Genomic DNA, 25,310 nt, shown 5'->3' with positions numbered 1-25,310 from the left:
GAATTCTGCGTTCTTAAAACCCATGTAGACCATACTTTGGTTTTCGCTGCCTGATGCAATTGAAACGTCTTTGGCATTGTTTTTGGTGGAGAAGTTTCGTTTTAGAAAAAAGAAGTTCAGCAGTTCTTTTTGGATACAAGGTCTATAGAGAGGCTGTCTTTAGAATAAATTTACACATGATCGCCTGTAAGGTTTTTGATACGATTCTAGTAGAGCTTTGGCAGGTATAATTTCGCAGCATACCCGAGCCCGTATAACGATCATATATATCAAATATTCTATACTTACTTCTTTTTGTGTGTCATATTTTCCACATATGTATGTATGTATTTTAGTCTGTCAATTCAATCCCATAACCAACTAAAACTGCAAGCTATCCTTATTATTTATTTACGTCGGCAATACCGTTTGCAATTTATTGATTTACAAATACACGTAAGCCATCTATAAAAGCCACTTGCTTAAAAAAAAAAATAATGCAACAAAAAACCATAAAACAAATGCAACACGATGTGAAAAGCGAAATGCTCCGGTTATGTCAACTGCTCATATGGAAAACAAAAAATAAATAAAAATTTTTACAGCAAAAAGCAAAAGAAATGTCGAATTATTTTATCTCTTCAATGTGATATAAAAAGCAAAAAGCAGTAAAAGTCACCTAGGACCCTCAACCTTGTGGCCGGTGAATGAGAACTTCCGGGTATTAATATGGCTCATATACACACACGAACACGCATACGCAGGTATAAAGCTGGAAAATGGGATATGAAAGGCCACTTTAGGCGGCCCTGGACGGCATTGACATTTTTCGCAGCTGCTTGCCTCATCTGAGGGTGGCAGGTGCAAAATATGAGCGCTTGCATTATATCTATGCTATAAATCAATGCGACAACGCGCACGTTTTGCTTACTACAGACCGACATGAAGTGCCGACGTAAGATATAAAAAATGAAGCTACGAGCTAATAAAGGAGTAACAAAAATGCAGTTCATCGTAATCAGTATGCAGAAATCAGTGGGAGCAATATTTATTGAGAATGCGCCGCAAGCAAATATTCTTGAATTTGAATGCATATTTCATAGGTTATACATATATATATTTTCTTCTGTCTATTTGTATTTGCGGCAAAGGAGTTTTGCTGACATTACGTAAATAGTATATGCATGAAAGTGTGTTTGTTTAAGCGCACTCTGGCCAAAGGTTATGTTCTGTGACGAATTGATAGCAGGTAATCATTTGATTGCTGATTGCATGCAATAAAGTCAGACATAAAAAAGTAAATATAATATGGTGGGTATTCGACTAATTTTAATAAACCTGTTTTGATAATTTAACAACTATAAGGCACACCTTTCGCTAGTTGTAGGTTTTGGCATTGAGTGGGAGGTATTAGATATTTAATAAATAATATAATAATTCTGTTAGAGTGAGGGTAAATATACAGAGCTTGCTATAAAAATCTGAAGGTTGCGCGAAAACATGTATTTCCGTAGAAAAAAAACCTAAATTTAAAGAGAATTTTCTCTAATTTCATTACTAAAGGTTATGGCCTCAGAAGTGAGGCACTTAAGAAGAGAAATCTGAGAAAAGGCGTCTGTAAACAACATTGTTGCTTAAAATGATTGCTAAAAGAGATCAATAACCCATAAAGAGGTTACTTAGAATGAATAGAAAAAAACTACAAAAACATAGATCGAAATCTTTGAGACCTATAGCAAGTCTATCGCAAAGAAAAAGCACCTTTCCCTCGTTCTCTGGGTTGATCCTTTTATAGTGCTACACACATTGAAATAACCTCGGAACAGCATTGAAAAGTGTAGAAATTACTAAGCCGAGTATTAAGAAGTCTCTGCAACTTATTCTATATAACTTCGAGTGTTCTCAGTGCATCTCTGCATTAAAATATTTCAGTAGACTACTTAATAAGACACTAAAAAACCTTTAAAAAATGGAATCGTAAGCCATCTTAAACATTAAAAAATAATTTAATAAAGCTCCATAAAGGATACTACGTTATTTGTCATTTCAAAAGTCCTGGGTCTAGCTATGTGTGCCACGCAGTCATATAAATTAATTCTACCTAAGCCATACTTCTATTAGCAGTTGAAATAGTAAAAAAATTGCAGGTTGCAGAAAACAATAATATGCAAGATTCGATGATCTCTTGGTCTAAAAATTCACAATTCCATGACTTTGATTGAAATTTTCTTAATATACTTTTGAAACCTTTTCTTGATTTTTCGGCATACTGATGTTTGGGTCTCGATTGCCTCAAAAGGTAAAATCAAATGACATCTGCAGCATTTCTTCTATGGTTCAGTGAGAAAGTATATTGCCGCTCTTTCAAAAGTTCATATATATGTTGGATACGAGTATACATTCGATGGATAATGTCTTTAGTGGTCTACGAGTGAAGCCTTGGTTAATTTCGACAATTTGTGACCCAATATTGTTGGAATTTTTTTTTTTGACATATGGGTCTTGATTGGCTTAGGTTATTGATCAGCCAACATTTCATTCAGTTATGAGAACTGTTGCATGATTTTTGTTTCACGCTTTATACCAAATCTATAAGTGAACCTAGTTCTTGACTGTATCCTCAATCTATTCTCTCAGTTTTCAATTCCACAATATAAAACTCTCTATCTCCCTCTCTTCTTCAGTCTAACAAGGTATCCTATCGATTTCTGAGCTGCTTAAAGCTCTCTAAATTCTTTGATGGCTTCTAGCCAGTCATTTCGCTATCATTAAACTCCTTCGCACCCCATTATTAACACTGCATTTACTGTTACTATTTCATGCACCGTATTTGCACTTCGCACATTGAGAATGAAATAAAACGAATGCGTTGATATAAATCCTTGTCGACGCAAATATTTACTTTTATGTCACTGTTGGTTAAAGAAAATTGAACATAAAATGCAGCACATCCATTACAATGGTTTAACCGAAGAACCAGTCATTCATGCAGATGGGCGAACGCATACCCATATGCAAGCTCGCAGATAAGATAAGCGCACTATATAAGACATGTTAGGCGGAATATATACCAATGCGTCTGACTGTCTTATATCCATAGGGATGGCAGTTCAGCATTCTGGGTCTGGCGGTCTAACGAAAGGAGGCGCTCCGTAGTACCGACAACTGCTAAGGAGTGTGTGGGTGCATGGGCGTGCCGTTTATGTACTCCAGCTGCCGTTTGGCGGTCCAGTGAGTGCTGCTGCTGCTTTGTCATTGTAGGAGCCACATTGCAGTCACCCACTGACGCAGATGGAGTAGCAACTATGCGCCCAAGCCTCTTAAAGTGTATGTGTTCATGGTTGGCGCTTAAATGGCACGTAGCTGGTACATATGTAGTTTTATCAGCGCTTCATATTTGTACCACACAAACACACATACAATACCTATTATTCATACGCACACATACACATATTAATCGCTTGAATGTACTTGTGCCAGTCTGACGTGCGTTCCTTGTGCCGCAGACAGTATACTTTGTTGTGGCAGGACAGCACCTAAAGGCAACTCCGCAGAGCGCCAGCTATAAAACTATTTCTTCCGACTTGCGTGTCTTCTGCTCTTGGCAGTGAAAAGTGCCTGACACGTTGCTGTCATTTGTTGTAAGGGCGTACTCCCGCGCACCCAGTGTCTGTCAATGTTTATGTATTTTCTTTTGATTCATATACAAAATGAGAAGAAAAAGAAAAAATGTTTCGGCTGCAACGGGGTTACAATACCTTTCACAGATGTATTCCTAAAAGGGTATAAAAAGATTTTTAACTTCTTTTTGATCTGTTAATTTGCCTGATAACTATATGCTATAGTAGTCCGATCTGCACAAAATGTTCGGAGATTATAGCCTTGTCTTAGGTGTTAGTATGTGGATGGTAAATTTAGTGACGATATCTTGTAAAATAAACAAGTATTCCATGCAAGAACTTGAATTTTATCATTACATTAAGTTTGTATCACAGATAATTGCTATAGTTGTTCGATATTTGACTGTTACATCGAGAGTAAATATACAGAGCTTGCTATACAAATTTTAAGGTTACGAGAAATCTGAGAAAGGATGTATGTAAACAAATTTTTTGTTGAAAATGATTGCTATAAGAGATCAATAACCCATAAATAGGTTACTTAGAATAAATAAACAAAAACTATAGATCGAAATCTTTGAGGCCTTCTTATGGAGAAAAGGACGTGTACAAAATTTCAAATATATCTATTTCTATCTCAAAAACTACGGACATGACTAAATCGACTCAACTTAATTTTCTAAACTGACGAATATTACTTAATCGCCTTTGCTCGTCTCGTCTCAACTCGTCACACTGATCCTTTATACATGTATATACATTATAGGGTCTCCGATGTTTCCTTCTGGCTGTTACAAAATTTTTCGCAAACTTACTACGTATAACCTGTTTAGGGTATAATAATTGTAACGTACTACGCCTTTGACTGCAACACGGATTTGTGCACTTATTTTCTTCTTACTCCATTCTTTCCTTGGCAATGGCATTTGTAATTTAATTTAAGTAGCCGGTCAACATGTTTCGATGCGGTTGTGCGTGTGTAAATCTGTTGAGTTATAGTATACCATACGTACTCGTATGTGTACAAACATACATATCAACAAATTGCTGTAAAACAATATAAATGTGTTCTCTGACATTTTGAATGCACTCCTTTCTGCCACATAAAATTTTATTCATCTTCTATCTTTCTTTTAGTTCGTTGTTCTTTTCTTGTTCTTGTCCTTTTGAGAAATATTAGATTGTCTTACTATCGAATAGAGTGTGGTAACGAAGTGCGAATGTAGTGGATAATTTATGAACTTCACATATCGCATTAACTTTATTATATTAGGGGATATTACTATTGGACGATATTTATTTGTAGGGATAATACCAAGTGCTAGATATTTTTTTTTCAAAATGGTTATAAAGGATAAAGAATATAAAAAACCATTGAAAAGTTTAGTAATGTGATCACATAAATATCAAATAAACTTATTTTGTATGAGAAGAAAGTATAGTCAGAAATAAATTTAAATCGATATTTTCGAACTTTGATCATTTTTTGCCCAGAAAACGTCATTGTATTCATAACATTCATTCTTCTCTCTATATTGGTTTCGTTTTTGGAGGTGTTGGAAATGTTAAATAATTCAGAAAGTAGATTATATAGCAATTCTTTATACTAGATATTTTAATAAAAACGTTTCCGTAACCACGCTAGGACTCTCTTAAGCACCGAAAAGGACGTAACGCCATATTAGGCAGTATCTCTTCAGAATTATCTGGATATAATTTTATCATGCTAAATCATTAACAATAACAACAATAATAACAACGTTAGTATTTCTTAAGTGATAAGACCCAAGGGCTTAACCATGATTTCTCATAAATAACATATTTAGAGTCTAAAGTACCAGCTATATAACTATGTATATAACTTATCTGAATGGCAATTTTAAGAAAGAATACTGCCCATGAATATTTTAGATCTTCTTCCTGACCTTCAATAATGACTGTGGCCGACTATTAAAGGTCTGGAAATGTTACTGATCTCACCTGAACTGATTTTTATATTCTGAAGAGGATATATTAGTTTGCTACGATGTTTGTAGCATCCAAAAACAAAACATTGGATACCATATAGCGTATATATACATTTATATAGTTTGTAACACCCAAGAGAAAATGTCAGCGATCCTATAAAATATAACATATATATAAATGATCAGCGTGACGAGCTGAGTCGATTTAGCAATATTCGTCTGTCTGTATATACGCGAACTAGTCTGTCAGTTTTTCAGATATTGACCTGAAAATTTGCACACATTCTTTCGTCGCCAAGAAGCTGCTGATTTGTTAGAACCGCCAATATCGGACAACTATAGTATAAACTGACCGATCAAACATAAGTCTTTGTATGGAAAACTTTTTTATTTGACAAGATGTCTTCATGCAATCTGGCACGGATTATTTTTTAAGGCAATGTTACAATCTCCAAACAAATTGTTCAAATCAGACTAGTATAACATATAGCCGCCAAGCAAACTGATTGATCAAACTCAAGTTCTTGTATGAAAAACTTATATACTTCACACGCTATCTTCACGAAATGTGACGCTACAATCACCGAGTATATTATTCAGATCAAACCAACATAGCATTTAGCTACCATATAAACTGACCGAATAGAATCAAGCTAAATATATTTTTGTATACCCTTTTGTGCTATAAAAATGCACCTGTGAAGGGTATTGCAGCTTCGGGTTAACGGGGATTCGCTTCCTTTTAAAATGAAAGTGATATTTGTAAAGAGAAATCTAAAGTGGAGTGAAAATATTAATTGTCTTTAGATCATATTTTTTCAAAATATTCTCTTCTCCGAAAGATATAATATATAATATTATACCCATTTGAATGTATAAAAATGTTGCTAGTAAGATTTAAATTTAACGCTTACTAAAAGCACTGAGTGCACTCAGAAAAAACCAGATGTGTAAATTGCAAATTTTAAAAGCAATCATAAAGATTTAAAGCAAATGTCCTGCAAAAGTTTTACAAGAAGTGTAGAAATATAACAAATTTTACATAACGGCATACACTATTTATATGTGTGAAAGTTTATGCTATCGTTAAGCTGCGCTGATAAGTAATGACTCACTTTGTAAACTGCTAAAGAATTATGTTGTCTGTAAAAGTGATTTAAAAGCATTTTTTAGTGGAACTTTTAGTGGCATAAATATGTATGATATAATGGTATATTTGGGAGTAAGCGTAGAAGCGTTTTGGAGAAAACAATTTTAAAGTTGAAAATTACGATGCGCTCAGTGGTGTTTAAGCCAAATTCACACGTGATCTTTTTTCTTATAATCCTTTCTTTTAAAGCTTAAATTATGTATTCAAGTCAGCAAACCCATTAGTTAGGCAATTCATACAACTTCTATGCAGTCAACCACGAATTTGGATTTTTTTTGGATTTGAATTTTCTCTTTGCATTCATAGTACATTCCTATTTCCTTCTAACTATTTGGAAAAATATACCACTCACATTGCTTTTACAGCGCAAACCGGTAGTAATTTTTACATTTTCTGCATCATTAAATGAAAAGCTTGAACACCACTTACTTATTGAGAGTAGCGAGGCCTGACGTACTCCGCTGTGTAGAAATTTAAGTGTACGAATAGTTAGCAAACGTAATGTGAATTGCAAGCACTTCTCTCTATATATTTTCACTATATATTATATAGGTAGTTTTCTTTTAGTGTGCACGCTTTTTCGCATTTATATGTGCTTGTACTCAGCGTTGCAATTACAGTTATTTCACGTTTTAAATTATTCTACCCCTTCTGTCGCCTTACCTAGTTACTTCTGTGTAAAAATATCCTTTTAAGCGTCAGTAATTTGCCAACATCATAAAAAATAACGACGCTCATTTATTACTTTTCAAATGCAACGCTGCAAGTGGCGCTACCAAATGTCTCACCACTCTATATTATTCTGCTCACACACTCTCCGTCTCTTTTTACGCCATTGCCGCTTGTGACACCTGCTCTTTTGCGCTTCCTTGCCGTCGCGCTTAAAAATTGATGCTCCACTTGCTTTCGCAACCACAGGAACGCATACACCTATAATGCAACGCTGTGTGCGTCATAATTCATTTGTGCGCGCATAAAACTTTAAAGTCCTATGAATTATGCAAACATTTGTTAGCACTTCATATTTCTCTATGAAATATTCTTTGTTGCTACATTTTAGTTTATAATTTTTTTTTTATAATTTTATTTTTATATATATTTTTTTTAACGCAGCACTATTCGAACACACACCTACCTTTTTAGCGCAGTTTTTTGCCTTGGCATTTCCGTTTTTCTGTGCAACAATAAAATATGAATTCCGTTCGTGCATTTGTCTGTCTTTTCAATTATGCGCTGACACTGACAGCTGTTCGTGCGCGCTTTTTTTTTGAACTTTGGTTTATTTTCCATGTTTTGTAGAGCGGCCCTGTTTTCGTGCTTAGCAACTCTGCGGGCATTGTATTATATATATATATAACTGTAACTGATTTTTATGCATCAAGTGCATTTGACGTTAAATTAGAATTTAAGTACCGTTAAACGTGATCTGAAGCTTTTTGTTAATAAATTAGTTTACAGCAACATTTTTTAGGGGCTGCGGAAAGCATGTTCTCCATTTCTAGATGTTTGACTCACCACATCTATTAAATTGACTTTATGAATGGATGGTTTTAAAGCTTTAGGCGAAATTTGTATTTTAGCTAAAAGTTTTCGATTGTTTTGAAGCCAACCCGTGAATCCACAGAGTGCTGAAAGCGCACTGAATCAATTCGAAAATAATTTTAAGGCTATCAATTGCTATTGTAGTTGTTGTAAGTGACAAAAATTGTTAAGAAAATTAAGCTGATGCGATTTCGGCTTATGATTGTATATACTAGTTCCTCAGTTTTTATATACTGTAGAGGGTATATGAAGTTAGCCATGAAATTTGTAATACCCAAGAGGGAACGTCAGAGACCCTATAAAGTATTGATATAAATAATCAGCTTGACGAACTAAGTCGACTAAGCCGTGCCCGTCAATTTGTCCGACAGTCCGTCCGTTCGTGTGTATAAACGAACTAGTCCCTCTATTTTCGAGTTAGCGATCTGAAATTGTGCGCCCGTCTTTTTCTCACCAAGAAGCTGCTTATTTGCACATAGTTGCCATGCAAACTGATCGATCGGAATAAGATGCTTGTATGGAAATCTTTTGCATTTGATGAGATATCTTCAAAATATTATGCATGGAAAGCTATCGAAACTGCGGACATTGGACCACTATAGCATATAACTGTCCTACAAACTGAACGATCAAACTTTTATTTGACAATATATCTTCACGAAATTCGGTTTGAATTTTTGCTCGAGCCAATGCTCCGAATGTATTGCACTGGTCGGAACACTATAGCAGTTAGCATCTATGAAGCGTATTACAGCTTTGGTGCAGCCAAAATTAATTTTTCTTGTTTTATCTCTTCTTCATCTGCTCTTTATTTCTTTTGTGTTCTCGTGCGATTTGTCTGTTTTCTACCATATTCCCACCAATCCATTAGTAAAATTATTAAATCACCATTTTGGCTCTCGCTTATAACTCTTCACTCTATTATTAAATTTATTTAACTTGCTTTATTGCCATAATTTACTTGCACTTCTTATTCCAATTTGTCTAATTGATTTTGTAATTTCACGCCATAAGTTTACGCCTGACAGTTAATATACTTAAGTACTCATTTACTGCCACAACTCTTTTGTGCTTACATTCGCATGCTCTCAACCATGCTTTTTTTTGTCTCGCTTTCTTGTGCAAATTTAAATTTTGTACATCCTTCCGTTTTCCGCATTTGCGCTTTCCGCTTTTTCACGTTTAGTTTAAGTGCATGCAATTTGTGAAATTTCAGCGTATAACGAACGAAAATGATTTATGGTGCGCGACAATGCGCGTCACTTAAAATGGCAGCGATTTCATTTTATTATTCATTTGTTTCATTTAACTCATACAGTTTTTATGGTCCACCACAAAATTGTGTGTTTCGCGCGGAATTTAAATTGAAATTCGCAGTGACATTCAAAAGAAAAATAATAATAAAAAAAGAAAGAAATTCAATTCCATGAAGTAATAAAACGCGTCGTTTAAACTTTCCCCTTTACTCCCTTACAGCAAACAAAATTTCTTACTTACATTTTTATTGAATTTTACGCAAATACTTTTTTCGCACTGAAACATTTACATGCCACTTTTTCATGCACATACTTATGACATTCTTACTTAACCTTTTTTTTTACCGTTTTTCCGGTTGTACGACTTCACTTCGCCTTTTGTTTTTTTTTTTTACATTTTTTATGCATTTTTGCTAGTTTTTTTTTGTCATTCTCTCCATGCAATCATTCGAATTGTATTCGCATACATTCGACCGATTCACCATTCAATTGTGCGTTTTCGAGCAGGTTGACCACTAGCCGCCGCAGCTCTCGGCACTCTCCGCCGCTCACATTTTCGGTAAATCCACATTACGATTGAATGCAGGCGCAACCATGCACGGACTGCTGTGGTCGCCTGCTGCTTTGCACATGACTAGTTACAGTAGCTGCAATGCAAACGTTACGCTTTTCACGCATCCACGTGCGCTGCCGTTGCACTCCTCTCACCTTCTATGCAGCATTTACGGCACTATTGTTGGCACCACCTACAACATTGGCTGGTAGCTGGCGCTTGCTAAAATTCCGTAATAAAATATGCAGTGAGTGAATGAAATTTTTCAGCTAAATTCAGCATTTCAGCTTACGGTACTTTGACGTATGGAATTTTTTCCAGCTTTGACTTTTTTGGACTATTAGAACGTTCTGCGTTTATGGCTACTGCTTGAATATCTCGTGTCAGCTTTTGTTAAATTTTTTATAAAATTTTTTAAAATACCTCAAACAAAAAATAAAAAGAAGGATATTTAAGACTAGCATGTCTTTGATGCCCTTTAATTCCTACTTAACACTCGGGTACCTTATGGGTTCCTGTTTAAATTGTTCACCTTAACATGCATTATTTCTGTGAAAAACTTTTTTGTACATCTATTTCTTTGTCGTCTTCTAATTTTCTTTCAAAGAGACATACCTTGAATTATATTACTGTCTTTAAAAACTAAGGTTATAACTTTTCTTTAGTTACATTTTTCTTTCCACCTTCCTATAGCCTTGAACATTCCGCTAAACTTACAGTGCTTGGTAATTTCCATTGAGCATTTTTTTCGCAGTATAAGCGTAATGGATTTAATTAGTTGCTGAGCGAAACTTCAAATGAGTGGAGCGACAATGAGTAAAAAAAGACCTTTTATCCTTCCATCACTTCCTTTGATAACTTTACAACGATCAAAATGTAATAATGTTGAAAGGTTACAAATTAGATATGAAAAAGAAGATAATAGAACAGGAAATAAGTCCTGTGCTTGTTCGGTAAATGAAAGTTATGAAAACAGTGAAAGGGTAAAATATGCGTGATTTGTTTGAAAATTATTGTGCTGCCAGTAAGGCATGACACTTTCTATCTATATAAAATAAAAGTTCTAAAATGAAGGCAATCTTTACTTTAAAGAGAAAAATTTAAACTGAGGCATATGAGGAATTTCAGTTGCTAAAAGATTAATATGTTTTGGAATAAGTACATAGAGTTTCGAAATATTTGTATACCAACCAAACTTCAAAGCTGGAGCCTTCAAAAGCTGTACTCGTATATGGTTTCCTTCGATATGGACTTCCCAATTACTTTAAAAAGTTTTCGCCTGGCTGTTATCGGCATTTGATAAACCATGTTCTGGTGCTCTGAAAAACATGACAGATAATGTGACCGAAGTCCACAATCTGATATTGGCAGACCGTGAATTGTAGCTAAAAGAGATAACTCCAACAGTAGGTATCACAAAATACCGCATGGAGCATATCTTGCATGACATATTGGTTATTAGAAAGCTGTCGTTTACCATTTCCTCTTTCCGGACAACAAGTGTAGCTGTAAGATCACTTTACAACAGGCTTTGATGGTACATGGATCCATTGGTATAATTCAGAGATAAAAGATTAGTCGATACAGTGGTCTTCACCCGACTAACCTACTTTGAAGAGGGCAGAAACTGTGGTGTGGTTCAAAAATTTGGTGACAATTATATTTTGGTATTTACCAATTTGGAGTTCACCATGACAATGCACCGTTTCGCCAACGCCACAACCAAATTGGTCGAATTGGGCTATGACCTGTTGGCGTATTGAAAATATTCTTCATATTTGACTCCGTGCGACTGCTTTCTGTTTTCAAATTCATAAACTCGTCGTCGGACAGAAATTTAAGTTGAGTGAGTAGGTTATCGTCTCTGCGGAAGCCTACTTTCAGACCTCTATTAAATGTAATTGTTAGACGGTTTAAATATTGTAACGAGCTAAAATAAGACTAAGTTAAATTTTTTCAAAATCTGTTATCTAAAGTTTTAGATCTTTTAGCAAAAGCAGCTACCGTTTTCACTTCAATTCTTGACACATATTATGATATGCTTAATGCCAGATTTTCCACTAAATTCCTTCAAAATTATCCAAAACTTACTTCAGCTTACAGCAACGTCCGAAGTAGCTTCGATATCCACAATCAGCACAAAATAATGGAGACGAATATTTATCACCGAAAACGCATTAGAAAATGCACACGCTTACAAAGTTGCATGGCACATTGGCGTCGCTTAATCGACACCAACTGTTACGGCAATGTCATAAATTTCAACGTGATTATTTGCAGCGCGTGTAGTGGTGCTAGTGTGTGTGTGCTGCGCGTTGCCAAATGAATGTTCACTCGTTCGATTATTGGCCAACACATGTGTGACCAAAGTGAAGTGAGTCGTTGAAAGCTTTTACGCCAGCATGGACACATCAGGCACATTTGCCACACGCACACATGCATAAACTATTTGCAAACTGTGTGGTGCAAGTTTGTCCGCACGCTAAAATCCTTTTCGAACAACTATTAGTGTGGCGGAAAAGTATTGAACGCACATTTTGCGAGTAATGCACAGCTTGCATTTGCTACACATATTAGACATGTGTGTGTTTGTGTGTTCGCACGGCAACTTTTTATGCGCAACTAATCTCTATTTGACGCTACTTCCGGTTCGCTAAGCGCGCAAGTATGTATGTGTGCTTGTGTAGAGCTTCTACCAATAGGGATGACGTGATTTTGACAGCTCGTGGCGACCATGTTTGTTTACGGATTTGTGTCAAATTTTGTCAGTGTGTTCAGTAAGATTTGCCATTTCAGCTTGTCACGTTTTAATTCGCTACAACGCCTGAAAATTGTCCAAAACTATTAAAAAAAATTCACGTTCTCGAAAAAAACGTTCATCGGAAAATCATATTCTCATTTCTAGCTTAGTGGCATCGTCAACAAATAAATTGCTATTGGGATGAGTCAAGTGCTCGTGTGGTTCAGGAAACGCAATTGCGTCCCCGAAAATTGAACGTTAAGTGCGGGTTGTTGTATGGAGGCAGCATGGAGGTTTTATTACATTTTAACATCACATCGTTCTTGTTGGTACACCCTTTATTTATTTACCGTTGCGTTAATGGCTAGCGCAGTTTAGTTTGCTGCACGAAGCGTCTAAATATACAATATATGTGTGCGTGTGTGCCGTACACTAAATATTGCAAAACGCTTACGCACGACTTTTAGTGTTGATTTGCTTGCAGTTGTTGTTGTCGCTTGCTGCTGCTAAATACTCCAACATATCTTCACTGATTATCAGCACGTGCCACGGCGCAAACTAAGTTGGCAACACAGCTGTTAACGTTGCAGCCGCTGCTGCTGTTGGTCGGGTTAAGACCAAAAGTAGTGTATGGTCGCACTCTTTTTTTTTTTGGCCACTTCGACTCACCCACTTTGTCTGCCACTTCTAATGCTATTGCCAACTTTTTGAATTGAAATTGCGGCAACAGCTGTGCCATCGAATTACCGTGCGTTCAGTTGTGTTGTCGTTTATATGTGTCACAACAAGTTGTTCACTCAGACGCTGGTCGACCATTCTTTTCCTTTTCACTCTATTTGCTTTTAGTTGGATTAAATTGCTTGAATGAACAGTTGATTGGTGCGTCAGTTGGTTTTCTGAATTGGTTCAGCGCCGACAGTTGTCAGCATGATTGTAATCGTCATCACAATTGCAGGGATTTCAAGAGCGTAGATAGAAGTATTATTGGAATTTAGAAGCAATATTGGCTAAAGTGTTAACTTGAGTTCACTTTGTGCGAAAAAGAAGTTTGATTTTGTTTTTCTTTTTTGTAAATTAAATATACTCTTAGTCGCTTAATTGATGTCACAATGGTTTAAGTGGGCTCAAGTTGTAATAATGCGCTCAGTTCTTTCTCTTTAAACAAGTTATGAGACCAAGTTTGCTGCTTTTTTTTACCATTTTTACGCCCCAGACATTTTTGATTCCGAAGTTATGAATTTCGATTCGCAATACACGTCAAGTCAAGCGGTTTCTGCTTTTCAACGTCAATATGGTCTGCTCTTCTTCCATGAGTAGCTTTTCGAATACTTAATCAACGTAGACACTAAATTCCAATTAGTATGAATTAGTTCTGAGACATTGATTCACATCATCATCATCAGTTCCACAACCCGTTGCAGGTATGCTCTTGCTGCAACTTAGTTCACCAGTTATTTCTGTCCCATGGTTGAGTTCGCCATCGTAGTTCCAGCGCTTCAGCGTCCTGTTCCACACCAACAATCCATCCTTTTGGTCTGTCTCTGCTTCTGTTATCTCTGCATCTGTCCAGGAGACCTGCATCTGTCCGCGTAGCCTGTTTAATTCAAATGTTGTTACAATCTCTGGTCTAAAGCTCCTGGTTATACCGCTTCCTCTATAAGCCATCAACGCAAACAGCTCGAAAAATTAATCTTTCCTTCAAAGGCAGCAAATTTGTTTTCTTCAGTCTTGTATAACGTTTAGTTTCATTGATTCATTATCGAGCTGAAAAGTAGACTGTAGTTGTTGTTATTGTAACCGGAAATACTGCCGAGTTAGCAGTTCTTAAACGGATATAAGACGAGACAAATCCGGTTACAAAAGCATGACTACCGTGAGAACGAGTGCTAAAACTGCGTACTATTCGCTTACGAGGTCGAGTTCCATACCTTTGGCACTTGGAAGCATACACCATCTGATGGAATGGATTTTTTCCATTTCGGTGCTATATTATTATGAATTCTTCGATACATACTAGAACCAATGGTAAAACATTCGCGTTCTCCTTTTAAGTCAGTATACAAAACACCTTATACTCTCCATCCATACCAGCTCTCCCCCTTACCGTATACTTAAAAAAGTGACACTCGACCAGCCATTCATCATCGAAATTTCATTCATGCTGCTCCACAGAGCTAAAAAAACGTCCAGCGTTGCCTTACTGGCGAGCTAATGGGAGCGCAGCTTTGTCATCTTTAGTGATATTCTTTGCGAGCGCAAAGTTTGCACAGCAGCAGTCAAAGACAACGCTGCGACATTTATTGCGCAGTCTGTGTGTATGCTTTTGGCCGCGGTGATGGAGCAGGTGTCAAGCGGTCTGCGGGCGGCGCAAGTACACCATTGAAAAATGTCATTTTTCACACTTACGCCTCACTGCGCACCGCACTACACGTCTGGCGGAGTGTTGTACAAATATATATGTGACACTTGGTCGTGGGATCCAGCAAGAGTAGTATAAAGACGCTGCCACTAATATGGCTCTGGGTTGATGTATTTTTTGTTTGACGAACGCAAATGTCGCAGCACCGCAAAGCAGAGTAAATACAGCTGAAGTTTAAAGAGGAGAGGCGAAGCATGTTGCCAAATGCGAAACGATGCACAGCACACATACATTTGAACGGCGTTGGAAGTGCTTAACAAATTGACGCATTTGCGCTGTCACCCAGTCGCCCGACTGCCGGAAATGCTGTAGCAAGCATTCTGGCGATTTCTTGCACTAAGCTCATGAGAAGTGCAAAATGCAATGCTGAAAGTTGAGTACAAATTTGCCAAAAAACGACAACAAGGACAACAAGCGGGAGCAAATGCATTTTTTTTCAGCAAGCGCTTTAGCTCGACGAGTCAGAGGTGGCAGTGGTGTGTTGAAGCTACGCTATATATAGATTAATCCAGCTACTACATACATATATAAATCGTGCTCGTAGGCAGTTCGTATGTATGTTGCACGAGTTGGGTAGTGTTCCAACTTGATCCGCTGTGCATCGATAACGAGCTAAAAGTTTTTTTCTCTGCCTGTGCTGAATGATGAGAGATCAGACAACGGCGTCGGCACTTGAATTGAAGTTGCATGCGAGATATACCGTGCGATGGCACTGAAGTGGCAGTGCATCCACTTTTGAATGAGTAAATAAGCGAAATATGAGCAAATAATGTTGAAAATAAGTGAAACTAAATAAGAAATGGTGCAAATAAAAAAGTTTACGAAACATAAAGTTCAACTCAAATAGTTAATGGAGTAGTAGTTAAAAAAGAAATAATGCGAGAAAGAGCTTTTGTTGAAAAGCTTCAAAATTATGCACACTTTTAGTATATATGGGAAAATAAAAATTTTTAGTATTATGCAATTTTGAATAGACTTGCATACCCACAGTTTTGTAAGTAAAGTATCGGCGGAGTCCTTCATAGCCGCATGTCTTGAGCTGAAGCATAAGAAATGTTGTTCATCTGTGTTATCTCGCTTTCAATTTCTCGAGTACAAATTTGTTTTTTCAATTTTAACGTCGCGAGCAAACTTACTTTTTAAGCAATAATGGGAGTGTCATAAAACATAATACACCACAATAGACATCGGACTTACTACATACATACTAGCCTCATAAATAAATAGTCTTCCATGCTGAACGTATTTTATACAGCGCCGGTCTAATTCACTTAAAAAGTACTTTTCTAATTTATCACAAGATCTATGGATGTCTTCGTTTTTAATCCAAAAAGCTTGTGTCATATATATTCATAGCTGTAACGACTGAAAAGGACAACTAGTCAGAAATCGGAATATCAGTTGTCTACAATGTATCTTCAATCAAGGGTCCCCATACTCATTCGCTGAGTTGCTGTAAAATGAACGACATTCACGATTTTCAAACAACTTTTGCATATGCTGAATATTTATTATATTATGTTAGCTACGAAGTTTGTAACATCCAGAAGGTAACGTCCGAAACTCTATAAAATATATATATATATATGATCGACGTGACGTGCTGAGTCGATTGAGCCATGTCCTTCTATCTGTCTGTCTGTCCGTCTGTCTGCATACCATATACGCGAACTAGTCTCTCAATTTTTTAGAAAGCGAGCACAAGTTTTGCACAGGTCTTTTTCTCTTCACGAAGCTGCACATTTGCCGGAACCGCCGACATTAGAACACTACAGCATATAGCTGGCATACAAGCTGAGCGACTGGAAACAAGTGCTTGCATGGAAAACTTTTTTCGAAGGAACCTTTTGTATTTGTGAACGGTATTATAGCTTCGGTGCAACCAAAGTTAACGGTTTTTCTTGTTTAACAAAATTTCACTGCTTTTTGTTGTAAATAATCAAATTTTCCTTTAACAAGTGAAAATAAACATTCTTTTATTGTTTAACGTTGAAAGCGAAAATCGATCAATTACAGCCATTCCGCAGAATAGCGAGCGCAATCAGTATCAAAGTCAATTATATGTGGTTATTATTAAGTAGATTGCATGGCATCGCATGTCAAATTGCATTTAACTTACGCACGCATGCGCTCTAAACAAATTGCTTGTTGGCCGCAAACAGAAAAATAATTTAAAATAATAAAAAAATTAATGCAAATTTAATTAAGCCATTTTGTAGTGCTCAAGCGATCACATCCGGTACGAACTAAATGCAGCGGGCATAAGCGAGCGTTATGAAAATGGATAACGGGAACAACAAGCACCGTCAGTCTATATGTTTTTATGTCAATATATTTTTTAATTAAAACTCATTTACCAGTATTGTACACAATTTATTCAATTGCAATCGACATGCGATGTAGCATATAACATATGACATATAATTCCATTTTAACTTCAAAGCGATTTCAAGCAGACAAATTATTTGTGCAAAATTGAGCAAAAGCTTCACAAGTTTCCCTCAAAATGGTTTTCTAATTTTCATTTTATTTCTATAAATTTTCATCAGCCGCTTTGTGGCATATACGTTATTAGCTACAACAGCAACAAAATCATTATCAAACAACCATAAATAGTGTCGTGTGCCTCAACCACACCGCAAGCAATTAAACTTGACCCAAAGCCAATGTTAATGCGTGTTCGTTTGCACTTTGTATTGCTTGTTGAGATGCGGTTTGCCTAGTAGTGAAGTCTACATGCGCACGCTCGCACCTTTACATAGATTTTTACAGCAGATACACGAGTAAGCTGGCAAATAAAACATCCATACATCATATTCCCATCGTGCCACCATATAAAGCCGGTGTGACTGGTTTTATGCGTTGCGGTGGCGCGCCGCATATGCGTCAACAATGCCACACAAGTTCTAGGTAAATATTATGACTGAGTAACTTTGAGTTATACAAGATATAAGAACAACAAAAATGCGCCGCTAACAGCCAAAGATTACGCGAATGTTGAAAAAGCTGTAAAAATTGAGTAAACTTGCACAAACCTTATAGGCTGTTTGCGCAAACAATGAGTTCTCTGAGCATTTATAGCTCTCAGTCTCTAAGCTTGTACTCTTTCTTTCCTTTGCTTTTATTTTCATCTCATTTACGCTCTGATTTTGGTATGTGATCTGCTTCAGCTCACCCAATGTCATTGTTGGCCCTCAATTGAATAGTTTACTTGGAGGAGATTAAAGTGATTGACATATCTACATTTGGATTATTATGCTAATGTTAGATTATATACATTCAGAGTCGACAGTGTGTTAATGCTTTATTTTGCACTACAAAAAAGCTTATCTTCAGATATATATCTATATAAGCATATTTTTCAAAATATTAAATTCAGATAAATTTATTCTTCTACAATTTTCTTTGCTTAAGCTTTCTACTGAAATATTTCAATCTTATTAGGTAAATATCTAAATAGTCATATATTCCAAAATAATAAATTTAGATAAATTTATTCTTCTACAATTTTCTCTCTCCCAATTTATGCTATCCAATATAATCAAAATGTTTTTTAATGCTTTCTACTTAAATATAATATTTCAAAGATAAAGGCAGAAAAACCTATACTTTTGGATTATTTATTATTATGGAAAGAATATCGGGACGTTCAAAATTTTTTATCTATATAGAGAGAGATTTGAGCTAGTAATATTTAGAATTAATTCACCTCTTAACACCAAAAAAAATCTCAGTTCTTGTGAGCACAAGTTCTAATAATTTGTTCAGAATAATATTCGATTCTGCCTTCATGGAACCTAGATAAAGATATTCATAGCTCATCTTCAGTTTGAACATAATTTATATATTTTGTGTGTTTCAAAGAAATTAGCTAATTTTGAGTAGAAATTTATTGTAGCTAACTTAAAAAAATGATCAAAAAATGTATTAACTAACCCACTGTGCCGCTAAGTACTCCGTGTAAATTTCATAAAAATGCTCCTTATATATTCATATCAACACGTATGTTGTGAGTCTAGCTGCTCTTTACGCACTCTCTCTCGCTCTCTCTCTTTGTTTTACTCTTACCACAGTCATTGACATTTCGTGTGTCAGTTGCGCTCATTTTAGGCGCCTGTGCGTTTTGACAGTTCACTAAATTAGACAGTTTTTCACTTCTGGTTGCGGACAAATGTGCGATTACGCGATTACTAAGTAATTAACTTGCAATTAGTTAAACGCTTTTCAGGGACGTGTGTACTCACACATTATTTGGCTACGTCGACGTGTGACTTTTTTGAGACGGCGAAGGTGTGCGCTCTAGCAAACATATACGTGCAACTTGTGTATACAAAAAAGAAGCAGAAAATACTTCGGGTGACGTGTGATTAAACAATTATTTGACCGGCTAAGTGTTTTTATAGTTGTGTACCTTTTTTTTTTTGGTGCGACGTATTTAGGAGAGAAAGCAAGTATCAATAAAGCACTAGAAAACACCAACTATTAGCAGCCAAAACATGTGAGTGTATATACATACATATGTACATATATTTGTAACTACTTTTTGTTTGCCGAAACTTGGAGTTTTTTGTGTGGCAGTATTTCTTTCGTGATTTGATTGCCTCTCTAGTGTCTTGACTAAGTAAACGTCCAATATGACAGCTACACATATGTATGTGTGCGTGTGTTCGCATTGCCTTGGTTGTCTTGCAGATTGTCTGCCAGCATAAACGATCTGTGTACACACCCACATACATATATTCTATTTTAACATAAACATTCCTACATTGTTACAGTTGGTCAGCCTGCTGCTATTGTGTAGAGATCAGTGCCTCTTTTGCATTGCCTCGATTCGCTTCGATTGATATCTGTGGCAGGCATGTTGCGAATTCCACACGTCCATTCGATCGCTACGTGTTCAATAAAGATAATTCTTGTGTATATAAACAATGTTGCCAAAATCATTTTAAAATCATAAATTTACTAGCAAATTACTGTCACTGACCTCTTAAGAAACGAGTGATTTTACTAATGTTTTTTCTTTTGTTATTAAATCGTAAATCCCGGGTCTTGCTTAACCGCTTATTAAATAAGGGAGTATGCTAGAATTCTCAAAATAAGATTTGCTCAGTTAAACTGTATATTTGGTTTTAGAATCTGTCTTTTGTGCAAAAGGTAATAAAAACTGAATTTGTTTGTTTAGAATGCTAGCGATTACAGAGAGTGTTGCCAGAGTTGTATGTAAAATATCCAACTTTTATTTACATAATTGATTTTTATAGTGAGTTTAATAGTCTACCAGAAGGTGGGTTTAAATCGAGATAGAAACTAAAGTCGAAAAAAACGTAGAAGTATCTCATAAAATCCAGCTGCTACCAGTGTAAACTTAACACTTGGTCTTATTACCGATAAAAACAAGATTATTTAAAAGTTTGAGGAAATAAAAGCTGTCTATAATGTTCTGTGAATCTTTACACTTCTAAATATGTGAGTGTGCTAATTGCCTTATTTTATTTTGGTGCTCTTACAATTAAGATGGAAATTATAAACAAAAATGTTTGCTAAAACATAGATTTCAGTTTCATTAGCCGAAACAAGAACCTACTTTATGGATTTTATAATATATATGGTATTTCTGTTTTTAGATTACATAGATAAGTTAGCTGCAGTCGATAAATCTCTAGATCAGTCGTCCCAATCACTTATGTAGAAAAACATTTTTTCGAAAAAGAAAAAATTGAGAGTGTTAATAAATAGATAAAGGTAGATAATTTTTAAACGCAAAAAAAAAAATCATAGTAACTTGAAACCCATTGGAAAAAGAAAACAAAATAATAAGTTATTTACGGGCGATCTAAAGCCAAGAAGAGGTAGTGGAGGGAGTGTTTGAAATTTTAAGGACCAAATACTGTCTCGATTTTCGGCAAAATTACGAGCCCTATAGGAAAAAGTTATGTGGCAAAGTTGTAGTTAATAAAATGATTCATAACTTTTGTATATACGCATGCATCTTTTTCACATAGCTTCAAAATTTTCGTGAGCAATTAAATTCAATTTTTCAATTTTTTTTCTTACAAAATCGTTTTAGCCTTAAAACCCCTCTCCTCTTCCTCTTTCTTACCACATATCGCTCGTAAATATTTTTATATTTCTTTTACTAAGGGTGTCAATCCACTGTGTTTCTTTGCTTATTACCATTTTCAAAGGCTTGTTCACTAAAATGTTTCAAGTCTGTCGCCTATTTCTTTATAACTTCCATTATTGGTAATTAAAAAATGTCCATGATCTGGCAACACTACATCAATCGCATCACTCATACTCACGAGATCGATCACTCTGTTCTTAAACTCTCGCTCGACACTCCCGCGCATTTTAGTTCTCATGTATTTCTCATACTCTTCGTATTCTTCCATACTCTTTTTATTCTCCAAGCGCGCTCATTTATGATATTATTGTTTATTCAAGTGTTATTAATTAAGTTGTTTTTGTTTATAGTTGTGCTGATATGTTTAACTTCTTTGGGCCAAATATTTAGCGCCATTCTTTTTGTATGCCAAGCAGTTTAGTTTAACCAAGGTCAATTAATATTAATATATCATAAGTGTACATACATATATGTTTGTATGTATTTATGTACATGTGTCCCTTGGTCATTGGAGGTTAAATAATTTTACTTGAAAAGTGTTATCAGCAAACAAAAAATGATGCTATTTGGTGCTTTGTAGTTTTATTTCTAATTATTTTTACTTTTTTTTCAAAGAAATTGTTGCCATCTAATCAGTTGTTACTGGAATTTTATCAAATAATGTGCATGCTTCTGTCAATCAGACCACAAATATCTAGATTTAACAATAAAATGTTTTTTTTTTGTCGTCATGCTACTAATTGCCACAATTCTTCCGTGCCGCTTCTGTTTTTGTAGTTCTTTGCTAATTTGTATTGTTTCCACATATTTCTAAAAAAAAAATAGATTAATGTAGATACAACTATCCAGTTATCATCTATAACATAAGGAAAATTGCTTAATGTTGTTTGCCTTATTTATTTTTATTTATATTTTCTATGTCACGTGTATATACAAACGGCAACCCTATGAGAAATGAACTTCATAGTTGAGAATTACTTTATGATTGTTAGAAAGAGCAAGTGCCACTAGTCAGCTCAGCATCTTTCTACCAATCAAGGTAACTGGTACATAGAGATGTTTCAAAGCAATCGTCAGAAATTGGATTAAACGAAAGTACATAAAAATCCGGATTTTAGTCCTTAGTTTCTATTTTGAGATGGAAATTAAACGAAAACGTTTTAGTGGTACATATCTAGGGACTTTACGTACTAGTTCTTTTCAAACTAGAATTTTAAGCTGTAAGCTAGTATTATTTCCATCTTGTTCCGCGCCTCACTGCAGTGAATTTGCTAGTATTTCTTTACTACTCTCCACGTGAAGGCCACCGCTATGGAAAGCGTTTCTAAAAGACCACTCTAAAACGCCCTAATACTAAGAAAAACAATTAAATTTTTTTTACAACTTTTAATGTTTTTGCGTTTAGTTTGCGGTCACTCTTTTTATGCTTTATGCCCATACATATGTGTAAGCACAAACATATGTACATAGAGAATAAAATAAGTGCGCTTCGGCGCCGCTCATTCAGTCAACTGCTGGTTGACGGTGTGCTTGTTTGGTTATAAACTGAGCGTACAAAATGTAAATCTTTCAGTATTTAAAAAACTTTTGTTACATCGAAACCTGTCATTACAAAAGTGCCGCGTTTTGATGATTTTCATTTGAGCGCTCATTGCCGACGATATCGTCAACTTTTGTTTTACTTGTTGACATAGTGTTAATTGAATGTCGTGCTTCTTCTCTAAGTGTTTCCGTGGCGCGTCTTTTTAGATAGTTGTGGAAATACGTCGAAATGAAAGTGTTTGTGTAGCTAATTATTAATTGCTCTAATGAAAGATACTCACATTATGTGGAAGAAAAAATTTTAGAAATTTCGTGAAGATGTGTGCTGAAAGTTTTTAACTTAAAAGAAAATGATTTTGAATATACAAGTGTAAGGAAAATTGCAGTGGATTTATGCAAGAATCGTAAAAAAATTAAAATTAAATTTTTTATTAAATAAGTGTATATAATAATTTAAACATTTTAATTTTTACTTTTAAAAACAAATATAAATTAAAAAACCAAAAATGAAGCGTTTGGAGGAGGAAAAGGAGTATTACAGTGTAAGTTGAATAGTATATTCTCCAAGCAAAATAACAGTGCTATCAGTGAAATATACATCAATTTAACTCTAATCAGTAAAATATTGTATATACAAGTTGACAACGATAAAAATTATAACAATAATGAATTTTTAAATTTTTTTTAATTAATTGCTATACATTATATTTTCCAAAATAAATTTTCTATAATAATATTCGAAATTTTCTAATGGAACAGTTGACAAATTATGCATACATTGAATGAAAATATAAAGCATTTAAATAAAAAATAAAATTATATATTCGAAAAAAAAATTTCCATAATAATATTCGAATTTTTTTATTGAAACAGTTGACGAATTATGCATACATTGAATGAAAACATAAAGTATTTAAATAAAAAATAAAATTATATATTTGAAAAAAAAATTTCCATAATAATATTCGAATTTTTTTATTGAAACAGTTGACAAATTGTGCATACATTAACGAAAACATAAAGTATTTAAATAAAAAATAAAATAATATTTTGGAAAAAAAAATTTCTATAATAATATTCGAATTTTTTTATTAAAACAGTTGACAAATTGTGCATACATTGAATGGAAACATAAAGTATCTAAATAAAAATAACATTGTATTTTGGAAAAAAAAAATTTCTATAATAATATTCGAATTTTTTTTATTGAAACAGTTGACGAATTATGCATACATTGAATGAAAACATAAAGTATCTAAATAAAAAATAATTATATAAAAGTAAATTTTTCCTTGGAATTATAAATAAATACAGTTTTATTCAGTTTTTTGAAATCCATTTTCAGGGTTTAAATTTTTTTAATTAAAAAAACCCAGGTGTCCCTTCCTACTGTGATCTCCTGTACCAAATTAAAGTCTTGTATCTTTATTTAGTGCTTAGTTATGTATATATATTTATTATAGCATCATTTCCTAAATTATAAACCTCTATTACAACTTCATTAAAGATAAATTTAATTTAAACATTTATATGGGCACAATTTATTTCTGAAACGTTTATAAACCTCTTTCCGTTTCCAATTAAATCAGAAAATCATCAATATTCATTTTATTTGCAATAAATGCAATTTAATTGAATTCTTCACATATCTATAATTTAATAGTTAATTAATTAATGATTTTACATTTAATAAGCTGCCAATTTGCCAAAGCTTTGTTGCGAACTAGCATTAATTAGCCAACACATGCCTACTCACATACACTTTTACACACATTGTAATTTAGAAAATCGCACAAAGCAAATCGTTCGCTGTAAGCAATTATAACTGTTACTATGAAATATTAGTTTTGGTGATGCTATGGAAAAGATTAAATAATGGTTGCTCATGGGTGGAGCTCTAAAGAGGTGGAAATTTCAAAATAAAATCAAAATTATTTTGGTTAGTCAAATTTTATTACGTTAAGCATTGTTTTGTGTTTTTGATAATATTCAAGCCTGCTTTTTTAAGCAGCAATGAACGTTGTTTGCCAGACACTATACAGTGCACATAAATAATATATTCCAAACACATTTCGGCACTTAGCATAGGTAAAGAGGCAAATAAACCTTCATCAGAAATATGTTTGTATGAAGCACTTGAGCATTTTCGTGTCTACAAGTATATACCCGTATACGAGTATAAGTCAACGTGGACTTATATTAGACCTCGACAAGTGTTTGCTTATTGACAGACCGCTCGAAAGCGTTCTAAACGCGAGTAAATAGGTTAATTTTATGTGCTATATGCTTATGCTTGCCGGTGTGTGTGTGTAGGTTGCTTAACTTTATTATTTGCCACACACTTTTAGCTTTGTATTCGGTAACTGGCAACAGGTTTCAACTTATTCTGGCCCATATTGCCGGTCGAAAGGCGTGTGA

General features: G+C 34.7%; 1 protein-coding gene across 4 annotated transcripts in view; it reads left to right on the top strand.

Annotated features, from left to right (window-relative positions):
• The window catches only part of SPoCk (secretory pathway calcium atpase), a 119,591-nt gene that overhangs the window by 57,330 nt on the left and 36,951 nt on the right, over positions 1 to 25,310 (top strand). The window contains exon 1 of one of the 4 annotated variants that reach the window (XM_036360921.2): positions 19,374 to 19,724. The exons of 2 other annotated variants lie outside the window; for them this stretch is intronic. Coding sequence is in view for 1 of the 2 variants with exons in the window: in XM_036360920.2 (XP_036216813.2) it covers positions 23,399 to 23,434 (36 nt within the window). In the remaining variant the exon portion in view is untranslated. Of the gene's footprint in view, positions 1 to 19,373; positions 19,725 to 22,863; positions 23,435 to 25,310 lie in introns of those variants that run through there. One more of the 4 variants, XM_036360920.2, reaches the window with a different exon arrangement.

This window comes from Bactrocera oleae, chromosome 6, assembly GCF_042242935.1.
Source record: "Bactrocera oleae isolate idBacOlea1 chromosome 6, idBacOlea1, whole genome shotgun sequence".
Taxonomy (NCBI): Eukaryota; Metazoa; Arthropoda; class Insecta; order Diptera; family Tephritidae; genus Bactrocera; species Bactrocera oleae.
The sequence above is the reverse complement of the archived record's forward strand: the minus strand, read 5'-3'. Positions and strand labels throughout refer to the sequence as shown.